An 18,394-nucleotide genomic window follows, 5' to 3' on the forward strand; every position below is an offset into this window, starting at 1 on the left:
TTAGGCCTCGACTTTGCTCTCTTTTCCAGAACTCTCCATATGGGCAACGTCCAACTGACCGAGGAACTTATCAAGGTCCTTGCGTTGCTCATCCGGAACGTCGTTGACGTGGACAGCGACGTCATCGCCGAATCGGGCTGAAATCTCCTCCAGGGACAACTTGGCGGTCTCGGGGAAAAAGAAGTAAACGATAGGGATAAAGACAATACACCAAACAATAATTACCAGGTAGTATTTCCAACCAACATGGACAAACCCGATTGGGGCTGTCTGAAGCAGAATGATGGTGCTAGTGAATTGGCCAAAGAGGGAGAATCCCATACCGATTGGGCGAATCTCTGTTGGAAAGATTTCTGCCACGTAGATGTACATGGTTGTATCGCAAAGGGTTCTAAAAAAAACACCAGTCAGACGTCAGAAATCGCTGGTTTGGAAGAGTATAACTTGCCCCTGGAATGCTAGGTATAGAAAGACGAAGAAGACCCCAGCCGCATTACCCGCCTTATTCGAGGTTCCGGCAAACTCAGCGATACAGGCAGCAAGGCCGCTTGTGGTAATCAGACAGCCAAAGAGACCTGTCATGAACATCCACCGACGTGAGTTGACCTTATCGTGAAGCCAGGCGCCCAGCGGGTTATAGATGATGCCGGCCGTGGTGAGCCAGAGGGCGGAGAGTAGGAGAGGCATGGACCCAGTTTGACCAAGGTTCGTGTAAAGAATGACGGAATAGTTATTCTGGAAGAGTTAGGAATAGTTCAGCCCGTAGTTCAATAACTTACAATAATGAGAGGGCCAGCAAATTCAGCACCCCATTGAGTGAGGAAGCCTATCGCCATGCGTTTGCGGTAGCTCTTCTTCTTGACCACAGCCATCCAAGGCCCGCAACCCAGCGCATCGAGCTTTGCGGCGTCCAGGGCAATCTGCTCCTTAATCTGATAGATCTCTTCTCGAGCCACCAGGTCGTCGGGATCCTCTGGAGACTTTCGCAAGTTACGTACAACCGCCCACGCCTCTTCGACTCGACCCCTCTGCAATAGCCAGCGCGGAGACTCAGGTATCCAGACAGAGGCCACCAACAGAACGAGGGGGGAGAGGCACTGCATACACAGGGGAAATCGCCAAGCGAAGTCTGGCATGCGTGATGTGGCGAAGTAGCAGGCGTACCCAAGCCAACCTGAGAGCATGTAGCCGAAGACGAGAAAGATGGCGTGGTGGCCTACAAGCCACCCTCGTTTATCGTGTGGTGCGAGCTCGCTCATGTACATAGGGCAGACCGTGACGAGGATGCCGATACCGATGCCTGCCAAGATGCGTCCTGCTTGAAACATCCTGAAGATACTGGGTTAGTCTTCTGCTCCATACTATAGAGACGATGCCAGCAGATGGGTAAGCCTCACCCCAAGTTGGCTGCACCACCCTGCAGGGCTCCTCCCAACAAGGCAAAGGCCCCTCCGATTTGAATAGACCTCTTTCGTCCAAGAGCAGTCGCAGCCCACATGATGAAGAGTGTGCCAATTGCGCCGCCTGCGCTGTAGATTCCGTTTGCGGTCGAGATGGCTTGGGTAGTCTTGGTGCTATAGCCCGCCTCGCCCTGCTTGGGTAGGTCAAAGAAGCTGTACCATCCTGGCTGTCCAATCGTACTTCCGATGACTGAAGAGCAGTAGCCATATGTCTATAGGCGAGTTAGCATCCCACTCCAGTAGAAATTGAACTGACATACAAGTGAGCCAAATGCAACAGCAACTGTGACCAGCCTGTTGTAAGCGGTTGTGTGCTTAGCCATGGCAAAAAGAATTAAGGCAATACGAAATCACAATGATTTGAGGTATTCGCAAGAAGAGGAAGAATTGGCTGTTGTTTTAAGGACTTGTGCTTGTTCCTGTGACCATGTTTCAATGTGGTTGACAGGGGATATGCTCTATACCAACTCTGTATTAGGGGCTCCGCAACCCCAGACTCGAGACCCTTGTTTCGGGCTCCCTTGATCATGCTTACCCCAGAATGGAGGCCGGGGGCGGGGTAGGTCCGAGATGGCTGTTTGGCTTCCGGAGCGTGCCACTCCGGTGGCGCACCAGACATGACCTCCGGAGTCTGTAATTTCGGAGTCAGGCAGGGAAGTAGATGGAGCAGCCCCACGAATTGCATCTTCTACGGGACCAGTTTGCTGTCGAAAACAGTGGCAAGACCCATTAGCAACTTGCGAAAGATCGTGCCTGACAGGGTCGAAAGCGGCACCCCAATACGACAAGATCCAGGCAGTACCAGGGCGACATGGACACTGACTACCTTCTGGGTGCAGCAGGGCCAGTATATCAGCGCCTACCCTTGTACAGGCCCTGAGCTTACTATTTGGACTATTTGCTACTCTGCCATTTACATTCAACCTCTTGAGTTACAACAGCTGCCGTAGTACTAATACTTAATCATCGTGCCTCTTGAATAATAAACTCTCCCAGGTTTCTTGATTAAGCTGAAAACTTCAAAGTTTAGTTGGTCCTTGTTCATATGTCCCATTTTTACCCTATGTAGCTCAATACCTTCCTTCAATAGACAATGTCCCAGTCTTGCTGATGAGGAACTCATCGATAGCAACGTCCTTTCCACTCTCCTTCCCATGCCCACTATCCTTGATTCCTCCAAACGGCGCTTCAGCCGAGGAGCTGTTACCAACATTCTACCCAATGTCAGTGTCATTTCAGGTCAAGAATCTGGAGAAGACTTACCAGTCCAATCATGCCAGCTTCCAGGTCCTCAAACATTCTCAGCAATCTGTCAATGTTCTTCGTGAACACGTAACTCGCCAACCCAAGAGGTGTGTCGTTCGCTCGCTTTACAACCTCATCCTCCGTGTCGAAGCGATAGACACCCAGAACAGGCGCAAAAATCTCCTCGTTTGTCATGGCCATTTTGTCAGTCATGCCAGTGAGAATCGTGGGTGCCATGAAGTACCCGTCCCCATTCTTCCTCTTGCCATTGCCCAGGACTACCGTAGCGCCCTTGTAGACAGCATCCTTATATAGCTCTTCTGCCTTGTCTAATCCTCTTGGCGTTGTAAGGGCACCCATAGTAGTACCCTCATGCATGCCATGCCCAAGCTTCAACGCCTTTGTCTGGCTAATGAGCTTCTCAACAAAGCCATCGTAGATACCGCTCTGCACGTAGAGTCGGTTAGACGTTACGCAAGCCTGGCCTGCATGCCGCCACTTGAGCGCCATAAGTTGCTCCATTGCCTGCTCAACGTTGGCGTCATCAAACACGATGAACGGGCAATTTCCGCCGAGCTCAAACGTTGTCTTCTTAAGGTTCTTCGCGCACAGGCCTGCGATCAACTTGCCCACACGTGTGCTGCCCGTGAAGCTGACCTTCTTGACCCTCGAGTCTAGACACAGCGCCTCGGCCACAGCAGGTGTGTTCTCGAGGCTCGTCGTGAGCACGTTGAGTACACCTGGTGGAAAGCCTGCTCGTGAAGCGAGATGCGCGACTGCGACGGCTGTGAGGGGTGTTTCGGGAGAGGTCTTGACGACCATTGTGCAGCCTGCTGCCAATGCGGCGGCCGCTTTCCGCAGAGCGAGCGCGATGGGAAAGTTCCATGGGACAAGGGCGGCTACGACACCGACGGGCTGCTTGATTGTCAAAGCCCGGCGACCGGGAATGGCGCAGGTCATCGTCGTCCCATGCTCCCCCCGGTCGGCCTCACCAGAGAACCACCAGACAAATGTCAAGGCATAGTCAATCTCGCCACGAGCCTCAGCCAGTGGCTTGCCGGTTTCGTGGACAAGAATGCGAGCGAGATCCTCTTTCGCAGCGAGCATAATCTCGTGCCATTTCATCAGCAACTTCGCCCGCTGGCGCGGCGTCGTCTTGGAGTAGTGCTGGAACGCCTCGTAACAGGAGGCGATGGCAGGCTCGACGTCGGCGGATGTGCAGTCGGGACATGTTGCCCAGGGCTTCCCGGTACCTGGGTCAAGGACATCGAAAACCTTGTTGTCCTGGGCTGAAACGAATTGGCCGTCGACATAGGAACTGAGGTGAAGGAGGTCGGTGTCTTGAAGCGTGAAAGGAAGAGAGTATGGGCTTGACCCTTGTTGCTGTGTGGTCGCCATTGTGCCTTGGTGTTGGAAAAAGCAGATACAGCCCCAATGCCCCGATTAAGGCTTTTCAAATCTGATATACAGTGGATGGATTAGCTCGAGTTGGCGCAATTTCTGAAGCTCACAGGATGAGAAAGTTGGAGCCGAAGCTATCCGTAACAACCGATGCCGTCTCCGGCTCCGGCGGGGTGATCCGGGCCCCCGTAAGTACCCCGCCTTCTCGGAGCTGCAGTGCAGGGATCAGCTTTCATCCGGGAGCGGAACCCCTGCACACCGAATACGGAAGAGCATCTGAAAGCAGCATACCGAGCATATGTTGGTCCAGATTCTTTTATGTTTCAGGGTATCTTTTAATTCGTTGCTTCGAGTAGAAGGAAATCTGTTGAGCTACCGCAATCTGGCGCTCAGATCATGCTTTTCGGGCAACGCGGGGGAGACCCAGAGGCAATGTGTGTGTCACTTTCAATACTGGCTCGAGGGGTCCGACGGTAGGCCGATTGAGTAGCTACCTTATTATACACATCAGATGATCACACAGGCTGGCTCATCGGCGATCATTTGCAAGGCCGTTGATGTATTTCTAATCACCTCGTCTGGGAAAGGCGCCACGTTTTAGATGAGGTGTTTACCACTTTACAGGTTGAGCAAACAAGTCTTGTATGGGATTCCAATCATGTTTTTCTTGTCATTTTTATATTGCCATCGCTATTTCATAATCACACACAACGTCCTCCGTCAACCTATACCGTATATGCGTTAGACTCCTCAAGATCGAAGCCAGCACAGCAGTTACACGTACCTCGAGATCAACACCAGTGATGAAGTTTGCTTCTTCACTGGCCAAATAACAGCAAGCGTTGGCGATATCAGCAGGCGTGGATGGTCGCCCCAGGGGAATCGTAGACACAAAACCCTTTCTGTTCTCCTCAGTATCGGGCTTGCCAATGAAGAGATGGGTCCTGCCTAGATCAGCATGATTTCTGCAACATTCACTGATAGAAACCCACATTCCGGTGCTCCCAACCACTGGAGACACAGAGTTGAAGCGAATCTGGTGAGGCCCATATTCCACGGCCATCGTCTTGGTGGCGTTGATGACAGCGGCCTTGGAGGCATTGTACCAGGTCAACTTGGGCCTGGGCCGACTTCCCGCCGTTGAAGCAACCTGAATAAAGCACCCAGGCCTCTTCTCCTTCAAAAAGTAAGGTACCAGAATGTTTGTTGAGTGGTACACACTCTTGACGTTAACATTCATAACCAGATCAAAGTCGGCCTCGGTAGCATCCTCAGTCGGCTTGTTGGAATATGTTGCGCCAGCATTGTTGATGACGATATCAAGCTGCTTGAACCTCTCAAGCGCAAGAGACAAAACGGTACGCCAGTCGTCGGGCTTAGTCACGTCTGCGCGGAGGAAGTGGCACTTCAGCTCAGAGGCGACGGCTTCGCCTGCTTCGGAGGAGAGGTCGGTTATGATGACGTTGGCGCCCTCAGAGACAAATTTGGCGGCGATGCCTTTGCCGAAGCCTGATGCACCGCCAGTGACGATGGCTGTTTTGCCCTGGAGACGACCTGACATGTTGAGTGAATCCCAAAGAAGGATTAGAAGATGTTAGTGGTTCAAAGAGGGGACGTGAAAGACGGCTTCACATGTTGATATAGCCGTTCAACAACTGTTTTGTCTCTGATCCCCGCCGACACCAACTGAACCCCGCACACCCGAGCGGCACACTCCATGCAACACATCATCAAAATGCATCACAGGAACATAAATCCTTTCCGGTGTAATCCAACATCCTTGGCGGTCCCACCATCCGTGCAGTCTCACTGCGTCGTGTCTGTCGATCCACGGTCGGTACCGCAAGTCCGACATCGGAAAAGCACCCAAGCTCAAGCCCGCAACAAAGCGGCACCGTTGTATTTGTACGGGTGATGATCTCCAGATTGCCTTGTTCCCTAGTCAAACATCTCACTTGTTACAATGACTCCTAAAACTCTTCGCATCCTCGTCCTCCCCGGCGACCATGTCGGCCCTGAAATCATGGCCGAGGCCATCAAAGTCCTCGACGTGATTGAGGCCAGCCGTCCAGACTTGCGCTTCGAGCGCGACACGGACATTGTCGGCGGCTGCAGTATTGACAAGCACGGCACACCCATCACTGACGCTGTCCTCGACAAGGCCGTTGCCAGCGATGCTGTGCTCTTCGGCAGCATCGGCGGCCCAGAGTGGGCGGGCGCTGACCCTACACCTGAGTCGGGACTTCTGAAGCTGCGCCAGAAGCTCGATGCCTTCGCCAACCTAAGGCCATGCGAGATTCTCGTCCCGAGTCTTGTCGGCGCCTCACCAATTAAGCCTGAGCTTATTGCAGGCACCAAGTTCATCGTGGTGAGGGAAAACTGCGGCGGCGCGTACTTTGGCGTGAAGAAGGAGGAGGCAGACGTTGCGTCTGACCTGTGGGTGTACTCGCGGCCAGAGGTTGAGAGGTTGGCGCGAGTGAGCGCTGCAGTCGCCAGAATTCTGCATGCTAGCACCGGCGCCGGGGGCAAGCCGGTTGTCTGGAGCGCCGACAAGGCCAACGTCCTTGCGAGCGGGCGACTTTGGCGTCGTGCGACAACAGATATCTTTGAAAAGCAGCTATCCGATGTGGAGCTGAAGCATCAGCTCGCTGATAGTCTGGCCATGTTGATGGTCAAGGACCCCAAGCGCTTCAACCACAGCGTCATTCACACGGACAACACCTTCGGCGACGTCCTCTCTGACATCTCAGGTGGTCTCACAGGCACATTAGGCGTCCTGCCCAGCGCCAGTCTCGCCGGTGTTCCTGGAGAGGGCTCATGTAAGGGCCTATACGAGCCAGTCCACGGTAGCGCGCCGGACATCTCGGGCAGGGATCTCGCGAACCCTGTCGCCGAGATTCTGAGCCTGGCTATGATGCTACGGTACTCGTTCCTACTGGAGAAAGAGGCCACTGCTGTGGAGCAGGCTATCATCAAAGTGCTCGACGCGAAGGAGAATGGCGGATTAGAGATCAGAACTGGAGATCTGGGGGGTGATGCAAAGTGTAGCGAGGTTGGGGATGCAGTTTGTCAAGTGCTGAAGGGGTTATTAGAGTGAGAGTCGCATGATTTAAAAGAGCTACAGCGTACTAGTAAAGCGTTTAGCGCTCGTTAGAAGTTTAGAGCACAATCACAGTGGGCAGTTTCCCATCGCTTAGTAGAGTCTTTAACATAAGGATTATACACCGGGAGAGGGAGGTGACTATTGCAGCATCCCAACATCAATGAAGACATGAGATTGAGCGACGGTACAACATATTTTATACTCACTCAGCAACGGGGGTATGGCATGGTGACTCGCTTGCTGATAGCACACAACAGTAAGGCTTCCACAGCCCCGGAAGAGGCCAAAAGATAGTGCATAACCTAGGCAAATAGGTGTTACGGATTGAACTATCCAATGTATCAGCATTCATGTAATCACGTTTTGCGCCACAATCAGTGGAGTTCTCCATCCTCTTCTCTTGATCGAGGACCTCTGGCTCGCCCCATCCCGATGAAATCCAAAAGGAACCCTGAAACTCTTCCCATCTATCTCCTGTCATTTTCAACATATACTGACAGCTCGAGGTCTAAGAGCTAAAGGCGTGACTTATATTTCAACACAACCGAGAGCTAAATAGACATAACCGCACCACTGTACAACTCGTTCCACTCCTTGTTCAAGCCATTGGTGGATTTTCCAAGCGACCTAACGCTGTTCACAAATTTTATGGATGGGGAAATGTAACCTAATTTCAAGATTCGAAAGATGAAGGATTTAATTAGCATGGTTACCACAGACATATCTCTCTAGACATACTCAGGCTTCTGGGTAAACGCTATAGATAAAATTCCAAGCAACTAAAATCGGGTCGGCTTACCCTAGGCTTTAACCTGGGCCCTCATTTCGGTCCTTCATAGGCTGAGATAAGCCTCGGGCGCCCTCTCTTCTTCAGAAGACTTGGAGATGACTCCTCTGCGACGTGCTTTCATGCCTCCCAAGTTGTGACCTTTAATTTGTCCGCAGCGTCGCGTATCGAGCCTGGCCTACTGCTGCATTTTCAGAAGCGTAAAGCTGCTAACCCACATAGAGCCTAGCGTATCATTCCAAGATGCTTAGCCAGTTCGCGGCACCCTTGCCGTTCCCCTATTTCTTCATCACCACACGACGCTTCATGAGACTAAGAGTGCTTGCTCGCTTTTTATTCCTGGCCAAGCTGAATTTCTCAGTATCGGCTATCCCCCTGCGCTCCAGCCCAGCACTGGAAACCTTACTTACTCATTTTATGAAACCCTCCTGCCGCGAAGTCCTCAAGCCCTCAACAGTTAATAATGGATCCAGCTGTGCCCGGACTTGACATTCTCAATCGACTTGTTTTGTACATCGACCCGGATGCGTAGATGCTGATTTTCTGTCGATCAGATTGCCGATATGCACTCTCTATCAAAGGCTCTGCCGTTATCATACATCTGAGGGTGAAGCATCAAGTTGATTAGGATGAGTGAATATGGCGGGTTAAAGATGAGAAGTTGGTGGTACAGAATGGGCATTTTCGGCAGACATACCCCTCCCAAACTCACAAATGAGGATGTTCTGGGGAACTGTCCCTCGGAAGTGGCGCATCGCTGGGATCACCCAAATATGACTGGCCTAGACCTCTTGGGAATTCAGTCAAGCGCTTTTCCATCCAGTACTTTCAAGGTCAGCCTCCTAGACAACGTGAGCTTGATGACTTCTACGATGAGGTATAGCTGCAGGTATGAACAGCAGGCTCAAACCAGTCTCGAAAGTACTAGATTATCAGTCGTTGGAGTCTTTCTAGCCGCCTCGCCGTCTACGGCGATTCCACTGCCGCTTTCTACTTGTGCAGCCTCTGGGTGCAGCGGGGGCTTGACCAACGTTAGTTATGATTTGTTGAATTTAGAAACCCGAGGCCGAACGCGGATACAGCCAACATGCACTTCTTGCGAATGTTGCCGGACTATACTTTGGTATGACCTTGTCGGCAACGAAAATCTTGTCCGAGTTGGCGTGGAACATGGCCTCAACCTTGCATCAACGTCAATGGTGGCACCACCAGGGTCATACACGGAATAGTTGCCACGGAGGTCAAAGCTATCCTCGGCGCTGTGGAGAGACGGCGGCTGTGACACTCTCGCCGGAGTTATGGTTCATCTGGGTCTCACTCATTGTGCCCTCCTTTCATCGGTAACGTTCTGTCTCCTCACCCATCCCCTTCATGTATACAGATCGGCTGCGAGTTACTCACTTGATCTTCTAAGTCATTCCGTAGCTGCTCGGGGACCACCTTTTTCGTGGGCACTGTGGTCCCCGTACGCGATCGAGGGGTACTTGCCTGCATAGCCTTCTCCTTGAAAGGTGGGACCGGGTCTCTTGGCCATGATGGCACTGTCCTCTGGACTCGGATCTATTTCTCCCTGAGAAGCTATCCAGGCGGGCACTTTTGGATTCCGCGCATGAACTATGGTGACCATACATGAGGGAGCCCAATGGCAGCTACGAAATCTGGACCGCTTGGTCGGCGAAGAGGCACCCCTGCGTCGAGTCCCATCAAGCGCGACGTTGGGAGTAACTCGACGTCGTACCTCCCAAGATTGACATGGGCTGTTTCAATGCCGTCTCAACTCTAAACCTGGAACAACCCAAACGCTAGTGCTACCAGCTGCCGCACCTCGTTCCCGTTATGTCAAAAAGGGAATAAGCCCAAACAGCTTACCTGAAACGCTCTGTGTAACTGTGATGACTATACTAGCCTAAATCAAATCAGGTTGTTACAACTTGTAACGAAACTCAAGACGTCAGGCCTGCGATTCCACTTTTACTTCAAGAGTATCGTAAATAACTGGGGAAGAGGGGAATATAACGCTTCTGTGTTATATCTACGGCCTAAGTATAAAGATACCTAACTGCGCCCTCGAAATCATTGATTAAACACTTATCACAGGATCTAGACACATTACAGCTGCTCATCACTCAATTACCTTGTCGCTTCCTCGCCAACTTCACGCAGCCTATATACACAACTACACTCATAAAAATGCAGCTCCCCACCTTTTTCCTCACTATTACCTTCTTCACGATGGGCCATGCTAACGCAGGTAAGATTGACCCTCCTCCGGCCCTATTCTTCGTTTGTGTCTTCATGCTAACCCTCTTGGAAGCCTTGATTCGTCGTCATGATTCCGGATTTAGCGACTTTATTACTGGAGCTGGAAGTGCGGTTTTTGGGAACGCAGGAAACCCATGTACCGTTGGACGTGACGAGGGCGAATGCGATCAATTTGGAAGATGCGTGCAGTTTATTCCCCCGAATGAGCAGAGCATCTTGAACCAGGGAGGAGAAGTTGATGAATGCACCAAGGGAGGGCAGACAGGCACATTGAAGGTTTAGCAATTCCGTTGCTATAGAGGCTAAATACATGCAGCTAGGTATGAATCTTCTACCGCAGGCGGTAGAAGGTTAAAAAAAGGCCACTGTGTTAGCATTGGGATATGATGCTATGATGTGTTGAAAATGTGTTCTTTATTATAGTTGAAGCCTGGTCCTTGATGGGTTAACTGAGTTAGAAGATCGAGGTTAAATACTTGGACTTAGAATACTACTCTGTAAACTCTCCTAGCTTGATAGGGTGTATAGTAGGCAATTCGAAGCGTCGGGGGGGGGGGGGGGGGGTTTCCTAGACAAACTGAACATCATCCAACTCACCATTCCGGAGAGCTTCTACCGTTAACAGGGCATTGATTCTCAGACCCTCCTCGAATTGTTGCCCATCAGCCAAGCCTACGGTCTTGTCAAGATGGCCTATGTTGCTCCATATCGTGGCGATGAAGTCATCATTTTACCAGGATGCAAGCTAGAGACGCTGGTTAGCGACAGTGGAGCAATTCAGAATCGAACAGCTCAACATCGCTCATCCCTTGCTGGTTTATATGGTATCCAACCACGACAATAGTATGGGTATGACTTGACTAGCATCCGATTTGCCACCGATGGGCTCATCCAGGGGCTAACTAAGGATTAGGTTTTCGAGAGCACAATGAGAGTTCAAGATCTTCCATAAGTTGTCTAGGTATCTCGTTGCTTAGATAACACGGGGTAATAGCTTTTATCTCCATCAGAATCTTCGTGTTACAGTTCACCATCGTGACGCCTTCCTTTTATAGATTAGCGCAAGAAAACCGAGTGTGCCCCTCTCCTAATCGGAACAAGATCCTGTCGTGCTCCGTCGTCGGATCTCAGGAGCAAAACGCTCGTGAAACTATCCGACACCGTCAAAGGGAGAAACAAGACTCTAGCATCTAGACCATCAAGCCCAACCGTCATCTCAAGCAGTTGAGCCAGCGATGGAGATCAGATAGTCGGAGCTTGAGAATAGTGCACCCACTGACCCTGGCGGCTTGGGTTAAAATGACATCTTTGCTGGCGACGTATTTACTAGCCCTGATCACAATGGTGACCCAGGCATAAACAACATCGAGCTAGATCCATATGACGACGACGAACCAGTCAGCCTCCACTATGTCGAAGAGTGATACTCGAACAGAATCACAGAGTCCAGAGTGTTATGCCGAAGAGGAAGCGAGCCTTCGCAATGGCAATACGCGAGCTGATGTGGAATATGCCACAAAGAAGTTGATTCAACAGTTCCTGGTCATGATCCACGGTTGTGACGTCCAGAAGCATCGAGGATATCTGACAGCGCATATCGAAGCCTCTTTGAATCAGTGTGACAAAACTGCCAATCACGATAAGTGTCTATAAGATTACGTGATCAAAAAGACTTAATATGTAAAAGGACCAATGACGAGGGAACTTGTTTCTCAAGGCCAAATGTGTACTTCTGCCGAACTCGGAGTTAAATGTACGGCATGCAAATGCCGCAGCCCGGAAGTTCCGATCATGTCTACGAACCAGCCTCGTAACAGCGATTTTCGGCGACACCCCCGCATCTCCTCTGGAAAAGCCACGCAGAGGTGGGTCAAAGTATACCCGCGTTAAGCAACCAAGTGTATGTATGTATATTCACACCATGCCCATACTTCGTACTTCATCACAAGCAGCATTTCGCAGACAAGTTAAACAGACACCGCCACAATGACCACAAGAAAAGGACCGTTCAGACTTGTTACTGTCAACACCGCGCCAGAACGTGCAAAGCGTCTTATTGGTCACTTGATCACTGAGCTCCAAGATGACTATGACATTATTCACGTCGACAACTGTCAGAGTGAGTTGGCTGACGGAGCGTCTCTCATATTTTACTAACGTATTGGCTAGGTATTGATGAGGTGATCCCCAAGGTCACTGAGCACAAACCCAACGTTTTGGTAAGTGGGCCAAATGACTCGGAGCTTACCCTAACCTTGCTTTAACCAGTTCTCTGCCTCTATGTGGTCTCCCGAGGAAGCTCAGCAAATCCACTCTTTGGCCAAGTCTATCGTGCCTGACATCAAGCTGCACGCGATCCCAACCGGATTGCAGGTTGAACGAGGACCAGATGCCATCGTTGAGTATCTTGTTGAGAAGGTCCCCCCTCTGCTGGATAGTTAGATTGAGCCAAATAGTACATCAAATTGGACGACAAGTAATTGAGACCAATTAGACCATGTATAACAGATTGGGTGGAATGAGTCCTGCATCACTTCACATGCATACCGTAGAAGGTTATTATTCATTTTTTCATTTTCAAGTCTTATACCAACTGATTCATTGATGGATTGGAAATTTGATATCTGTAGGCGAGTATATTTACTTACATGCAGTCTAAAACTTTCTTCCTCCAAGGCGCAGCATATTGGTATGACACTATCGTCAGCAAGTCATGATACTTCAGTTGTGAAATCTATGTAAAACCTAGTACTCTTGTGTCATTTCGAAAGATGTGTGTGTAACATATAGTTTCTCATTCAATTCAGCGCTTGGCGCCCTTGAAGGCTGCAGCTGATCGCTATTCATTTTGGAATGTGCTGACTAGTGTACCAATGTGCGGCAGGATCTCCACCCTGAATTCATCACCATGCTCAAGAGTCTCCCTGGGCTTTCTGCCAATGCCCACTCCCGCTGGTGTACCGGTAATAATCACGGTGCCAGCTGGAAGGGTCGTGCCTTGAGATAGAAAGCTGATCAGCTTAGGAATGCTGAAGATTAGGTCACTGTGTCGAATAAGCGAATGAACATACACCTCAAAAAGCAGTTCTTAACACTTACTCTAAAGAACAATCTTGTAGCACTCTGCCATTCTTCAAGCCCCGAATATGCAGCTTGGAAGGATCTGGGATAGCTGACGGGGAGACTAGGACGGGCCCTGCAAACCTGATGAGTCGTGTCATTTGAAATGAAAGGAGGGAAGCTTACCAATGGGACATGCCCCGTCAAATCCTTTGGAGAAGCACCATTGAGACTGGCTCAATTGTGAGACGCGGCTTGAGACATCATTGGCTGCGGTGAACCCCAAAACGTATTCCATAGCCTCCTCTTCGGACACATTCTTAGCCGCTTTGCCAATAACGACCGCCAGCTCCGACTCATAGTCACCACTTCCATCATTTTGGGTTATCTTGGGCAGCAGTGTGACAGCAGGCCAAGGGTCACCTAAAGATATGCTAGGCTTACTGCGGCAACGTATTAGCTGTGTAGTACCTGAAGTTGATGTGGACTTACAGAAACAGGGTCGGGATTGTCGGGATGTCCATGTTCACTTCTTTCGCATGTTGAACATACTAACCAAACAGTTAATATAGAAAAATCTTGATATCACTGTCTAGGGCGCTTGCATTTAATCCGATGCATCGGATGGCTCCTACTTCTTGTTGGGCCAACGGTGACAGTATTCGCTCAACAGATTCCGTTCTATCTGTGCGAGAGCCAAGCGACAAGACTGACTGTCCGGAGAACACATTGACGACAACGTCCTTGCCATCACGAGTCGCTAAGCCGATGTCCAAGTCCTCTTGTGACGGCTCGCCAATCAAGATCCTAGATGGATCGGACTTGGGAACAAATCGTACAAGACCTATGAGCTGTTTGTTAGCTAATCAACACTGGATTGCAGTTCTGAGAGTCACGTACGCTTGAATTTTGGAGAACTCATTTTGGTCGGTTTAGAAATGATTCCAGGATGACAGAACTGATCCTTTAGCACTTGAAGCAACGCGTACTCTCTTGAACACCTGCCTTTGTACTCGCTGTGTGATTGACGCTTAAACCGGGGAGTGATCGTGTTGACTCCGCTCGCATTTGCCGGGGCCTCCTGTTTCGGAGGTGCTGGGCCTCGGAAATGCCGCTGTACCCCAGAAACCTCCTTATTCAACGCCGCAACGGAAAATCCGAGTATGAGGATTGAACCAATCAACGGTTACAAATTCGAGGATCACTGGAACTCGGATGAAACTGTCCCATTGCGGAAAAATACGGTCGAGCCGTCCTTGATATGAGGCCGAATCAATGAGGGCATCGAGTCCTCACAATTTCAGCTAGCCATTAATACTCCAGGCTTGGTTCCCGACTTTTAATCAGTATTGAGACCCGCCCGCGAGAGTTGCAGTTATCATTCGTGTCCAAGCATACCATTACTACGTCACGTTATCTCGGAGTTGGGAGCCTCACGACGTCATTTCGTCAGCCATGGGTTCTCAATCGGGTCCTGGTGAGGGCTTTCGCCAGCACCTCCCGGATCTCAGCCTGCCACGATTCCAGGATATGCAAAAGCAGGATGCTTATCAATACGCCGATACTTTCAAGAAAACTGGTCAACCTCCGTGGCTCCACGGCTTGTATCTTCACTGGCGCAAGCTGTTTCAGCAGCCTTATCAAGGCATCACAACAGATGGTACGTCCTATGAAGATGTGACGACGGCTGTATCCGATCTTGACTGACGTTTGCCAGGCGTTACTAGAGAGGGCTTATTCGAATTGCAGGATGAGGGCATACCAATAGACGCCATTACTGAGGCTGCGAACAATGTCTTTAACAGCCTGAGCGATGATCAAAAAGTCAAGACCTGCTACCATATCGATAACCCCGAGTGGCGTTCATGGTCAAACCCAGAATTCCTTCTTAGCGACAAAGGCATCCGGCTTGATGAGATCACCAGCGACTTGAGATCTAAGGTTCTGAGAGTCTTGGAACTCACGCTCTCGCCTGAAGGCTATCAAAAGGCCATTGGAGCGATGCGAGTAAATCATTTCTTGGGTGTGCTTGTAGAGTCGCCTGCCATTATGAACGAATTCTCCTACAACTTCGTTCTGTTCGGAGAGCCCTCAACTACTCGCCCTTGGGGATTTTCGTTCTACGGCCATCACCTCTGCCTGAACATTTTCCTCTATAAATCCCAGATCATAGTATCTCCCTGGTTCACCGGCGCAGAGCCTAACCTTATCGATGACGGACCTTACAAGGGCACGCGGATTCTTGATAAGGAAGAAAGTCTAGGGCTACGTTTGATGCAAAGTCTTTCTCCAGATAAGCAGAAAGCAGCGCAAGTCTACAAACTAATGAAAGATCCCGCGATGCCCCACGGCCGCTGGAATCACGATGATCAACGGCACTTATGTGGTGCCTACCGTGACAACAGGATCGTGCCTTACGAGGGTATCCTTGTGTCAGAGATGTCGACAGAGCAACATAATTACATACTCGGAATTGCGAACGAGTTCCTTCTTTATCTTCCTGAAACAGCCAGACGACTGCGCTTGGAACAGATCAAGAAATGGTTCCACGAAACCTACTGGTGCTGGATCGGTGGCTGTGGCAATGATGATCCGTTTTACTATCGGATCCAAAGCCCGGTAGTGATATTCGAGTTCGACCACCACTCAGGCGTTTTCCTCAATAACAAAGAGCCTGCAAAGTTCCACATTCATACCCTGATGAGAACCCCCAATAGAGGGGACTACGGCATGGCGCTGAGGCCACTGATACCAGGAGTAGAACAAGGCTATCTTTGGACGGGAGAGTGATAACAGAGTAGTAGGGCCTGAATGACTTGCTTGGCAGGCATCCGGAATCCCGGACTTAGTGACTTAACGCTTTCAGGGTGCACACTGAGAGGAGCAAAATAAAAGTCGCAATCGAATGAAGTAATTATACACTCTTCAGGTGACACGTCTGGGAATCAGATAGTACAATAATGGTGAACACCAGTCCCCCAACCCTCGTCTGTGGCCGAATTTGAGTCATGGAACAGACACGAGGCAAAACCTAAGAGAACTTCAACTTCAATTCGGTGCCTCACCATGAAGACTTCCTAGATTACTATAGACACCTTGCAAGACAGTGGTATCGTACAATCAGAGCTAATCCCATTCATCAACATCATCAGTCAGTCTTGTAAGACTCAAAATGACGAGCAGGGATTTTCTTCTCGAACATGATATCAAGTTCATGAAACGTCCTGCCCTTGGTACCTGGGACATCAAAGTAGACAGCCACGATCATCAAGACGGTCATACCAAAGAAGACCCAGCCAATGTGACCACCCATATTACCTTGATCCTTGTTGAACATGTAGGGCAAGACAGTCACCCAGACAGTACTGGTAATGGCCTGGAATCCAAAGGCAATTCCTTGAGACTTGGCCCTCAACCTAGAAGCAGACACTTCACCCGCCACAGCAAGGCTCGAGCCAACAGCTGGTCCATAGGCAAGACAGGTAAACTGCATAACTATGCCAATGGCCAGGAGTGTTTTCTCAGATTGGGGGCAAGAGGCAGCAACACCCATAATAAAATAGATGATAGCGCAGATTGACATGCCAAAGAACATGAGTGGTCGATGTCGGAAAAGAGTCATCATGTAGATATTGATGACACATGACAAGATTGAAACACCGAGTCCGATCTGCATGAGCTTTATGATCAAGCCACTGCTGAGACCGGTTTGGTTGAGGAAGTAGGGAGCATTGGATGACAAGCTGGAACCTACGATCTGCGGCATGTACATGCAGATCAAGATGATACGAGTTCGACGCCAGTTGATGCCTTTGAAACATTCTATGAAAGAAGCCTTCTCACAGCTGATGAGGCGCTCAGCCTCGATTGTTTCTTCGACGTGCTTGATATGGGCGTCAAGATTTTCGTCGGCCGCGGAGAGCTTGGCCAGGTGCTTCAAAGCGAGATCACGCTTGTTCTTCATGATGAGCCAGTAAGGCGATTCGGGGAGAAATGGGAGACCGAGTGCAAGAATGCCTGGGAAGACCCATGCTGCGGCAAATACAACTCGGAATGCCGATTCGTTCATGATACCGACTCGAGCGTAGGTCGTGGAAATTGCGATGAGGAAACCGACGTTCTGTGTAGATTTTAGCAAGATGACGGGGGAAATTCGAAGTCCGTGGAGCCACAAACCATCATGAGAATGTTGAGAGACAATGCAATGCCACGCAGAGGCAGAGGAGCGATCTCGGAGACATAAGTCTGGGTAGTTGACTGGAACGCACCCACGGCAAAACCTGAGATGATCTTGGCTCCCATAAATTGAGCTGGTGTTTCAGCCAGGTAGGCCAAAGCGATTCCACAAGAGACTATGATGACGCTGAGAAGGAATACGGCGCGTCGACCGAGTTTGTCTTGGACGAAACCAGCAGCGAGAGAGCCGAAGAGTTGCATGATGTTGTATGTGGCGTTCCACAGCGACTGCCAGTAGGCTGGGATGATGAGATTTCCGTCGATCTCGCTAGCGAACTTGATTCTATCATCACTATTATTCACAAAGCTCGTATGCAAGGGTGAATAAGGCTTGAGGTCTTACTGGAAAGCTGGCAAGGCCAAACAAACGGCAAGAGCAAGGTTTTCGTAACCAACCAGAGTGGCACCCACTGCTCCAAGTTGTCTCGTTAGAGTCTATATCTTGTCCAAATTTGTATGATGAGGAGACATACAGTTGGCGTAAAGAGCCCAGAGGATAGCCTTTGGGTTCTTGCGAGCGCATTCCCAGGTGCTCATTTGGTGCTCCTGGATGGCGACAGCATCCTCAGAATGAATCACCTCGGCCTTGTCGAGCCTTGTGTCATTTTCCAAATCTTGATGGGTCATCTTTGAAGCAAAAGAGGAAGAAGAAGAAGAAGAAGAAGAAGAAGAAGAAAAGTGGTTATGTTGAGTATGGTCCACTGCAAAGTTGGTGGATGTTGAGATGCAGAAACAAACGAATGCTGCAGGTGCCTCCTTTATCAACTTCGACTGGAGTAGTAAACAGCCCCTTTGTGCCTTTTCGCTTTTTTTAACTACCATCTTGGTGGATACTGATAC

At 50.1% G+C, this 18,394-nt stretch overlaps 6 protein-coding genes across 6 annotated transcripts; 3 read left to right on the forward strand and 3 right to left on the reverse strand.

Annotated features, from left to right (window-relative positions):
• LRP88_00590 (uncharacterized protein) lies at positions 1 to 4,103 on the reverse strand (the record flags this gene model as incomplete). Its single annotated transcript, XM_083237298.1, has 6 exons — positions 1 to 336; positions 780 to 1,329; positions 1,398 to 1,672; positions 1,721 to 1,754; positions 2,538 to 2,674; positions 2,724 to 4,103. 6 exons carry the CDS (start codon positions 4,101 to 4,103, stop codon positions 1 to 3), a joined length of 2,712 nt encoding a protein of 903 aa, XP_083107189.1.
• A 704-nt stretch (positions 4,104 to 4,807) lies between these two features.
• LRP88_00591 (uncharacterized protein) lies at positions 4,808 to 5,667 on the reverse strand (the record flags this gene model as incomplete). Its single annotated transcript, XM_083237299.1, has 3 exons — positions 4,808 to 4,831; positions 4,891 to 5,050; positions 5,099 to 5,667. 3 exons carry the CDS (start codon positions 5,665 to 5,667, stop codon positions 4,808 to 4,810), a joined length of 753 nt encoding a protein of 250 aa, XP_083107190.1.
• Positions 5,668 to 6,069: 402 nt separating this feature from the next.
• Positions 6,070 to 7,203, forward strand: LRP88_00592 (3-isopropylmalate dehydrogenase; the record flags this gene model as incomplete). The annotated part of the gene is made up of 1 exon (XM_083237300.1): positions 6,070 to 7,203. The coding sequence occupies one exon, from the start codon at positions 6,070 to 6,072 to the stop codon at positions 7,201 to 7,203; it is 1,134 nt and encodes a 377-aa protein (XP_083107191.1).
• A 5,041-nt stretch (positions 7,204 to 12,244) lies between these two features.
• On the forward strand, positions 12,245 to 12,700 carry LRP88_00593 (uncharacterized protein; the record flags this gene model as incomplete). The annotated part of the gene is made up of 3 exons (XM_083237301.1): positions 12,245 to 12,377; positions 12,428 to 12,477; positions 12,527 to 12,700. 3 exons carry the CDS (start codon positions 12,245 to 12,247, stop codon positions 12,698 to 12,700), a joined length of 357 nt encoding a protein of 118 aa, XP_083107192.1.
• Positions 12,701 to 14,773: 2,073 nt separating this feature from the next.
• LRP88_00594 (DUF3500 domain-containing protein) lies at positions 14,774 to 16,108 on the forward strand (the record flags this gene model as incomplete). Its single annotated transcript, XM_083237302.1, has 2 exons — positions 14,774 to 14,978; positions 15,036 to 16,108. The coding sequence occupies 2 exons, from the start codon at positions 14,774 to 14,776 to the stop codon at positions 16,106 to 16,108; spliced, it is 1,278 nt and encodes a 425-aa protein (XP_083107193.1).
• Positions 16,109 to 16,466: 358 nt separating this feature from the next.
• On the reverse strand, positions 16,467 to 18,181 carry LRP88_00595 (general substrate transporter; the record flags this gene model as incomplete). Its single annotated transcript, XM_083237303.1, has 4 exons — positions 16,467 to 17,438; positions 17,495 to 17,846; positions 17,898 to 17,964; positions 18,028 to 18,181. The coding sequence occupies 4 exons, from the start codon at positions 18,179 to 18,181 to the stop codon at positions 16,467 to 16,469; spliced, it is 1,545 nt and encodes a 514-aa protein (XP_083107194.1).
• Positions 18,182 to 18,394: the final 213 nt, after the last annotated feature.

The sequence above is a fragment of the Fusarium phalaenopsidis genome (genome assembly GCF_050370095.1).
Source record: "Fusarium phalaenopsidis strain FUZ10S chromosome Unknown contig_32276, whole genome shotgun sequence".
NCBI classification, from domain to species: Eukaryota; Fungi; Ascomycota; class Sordariomycetes; order Hypocreales; family Nectriaceae; genus Fusarium; species Fusarium phalaenopsidis.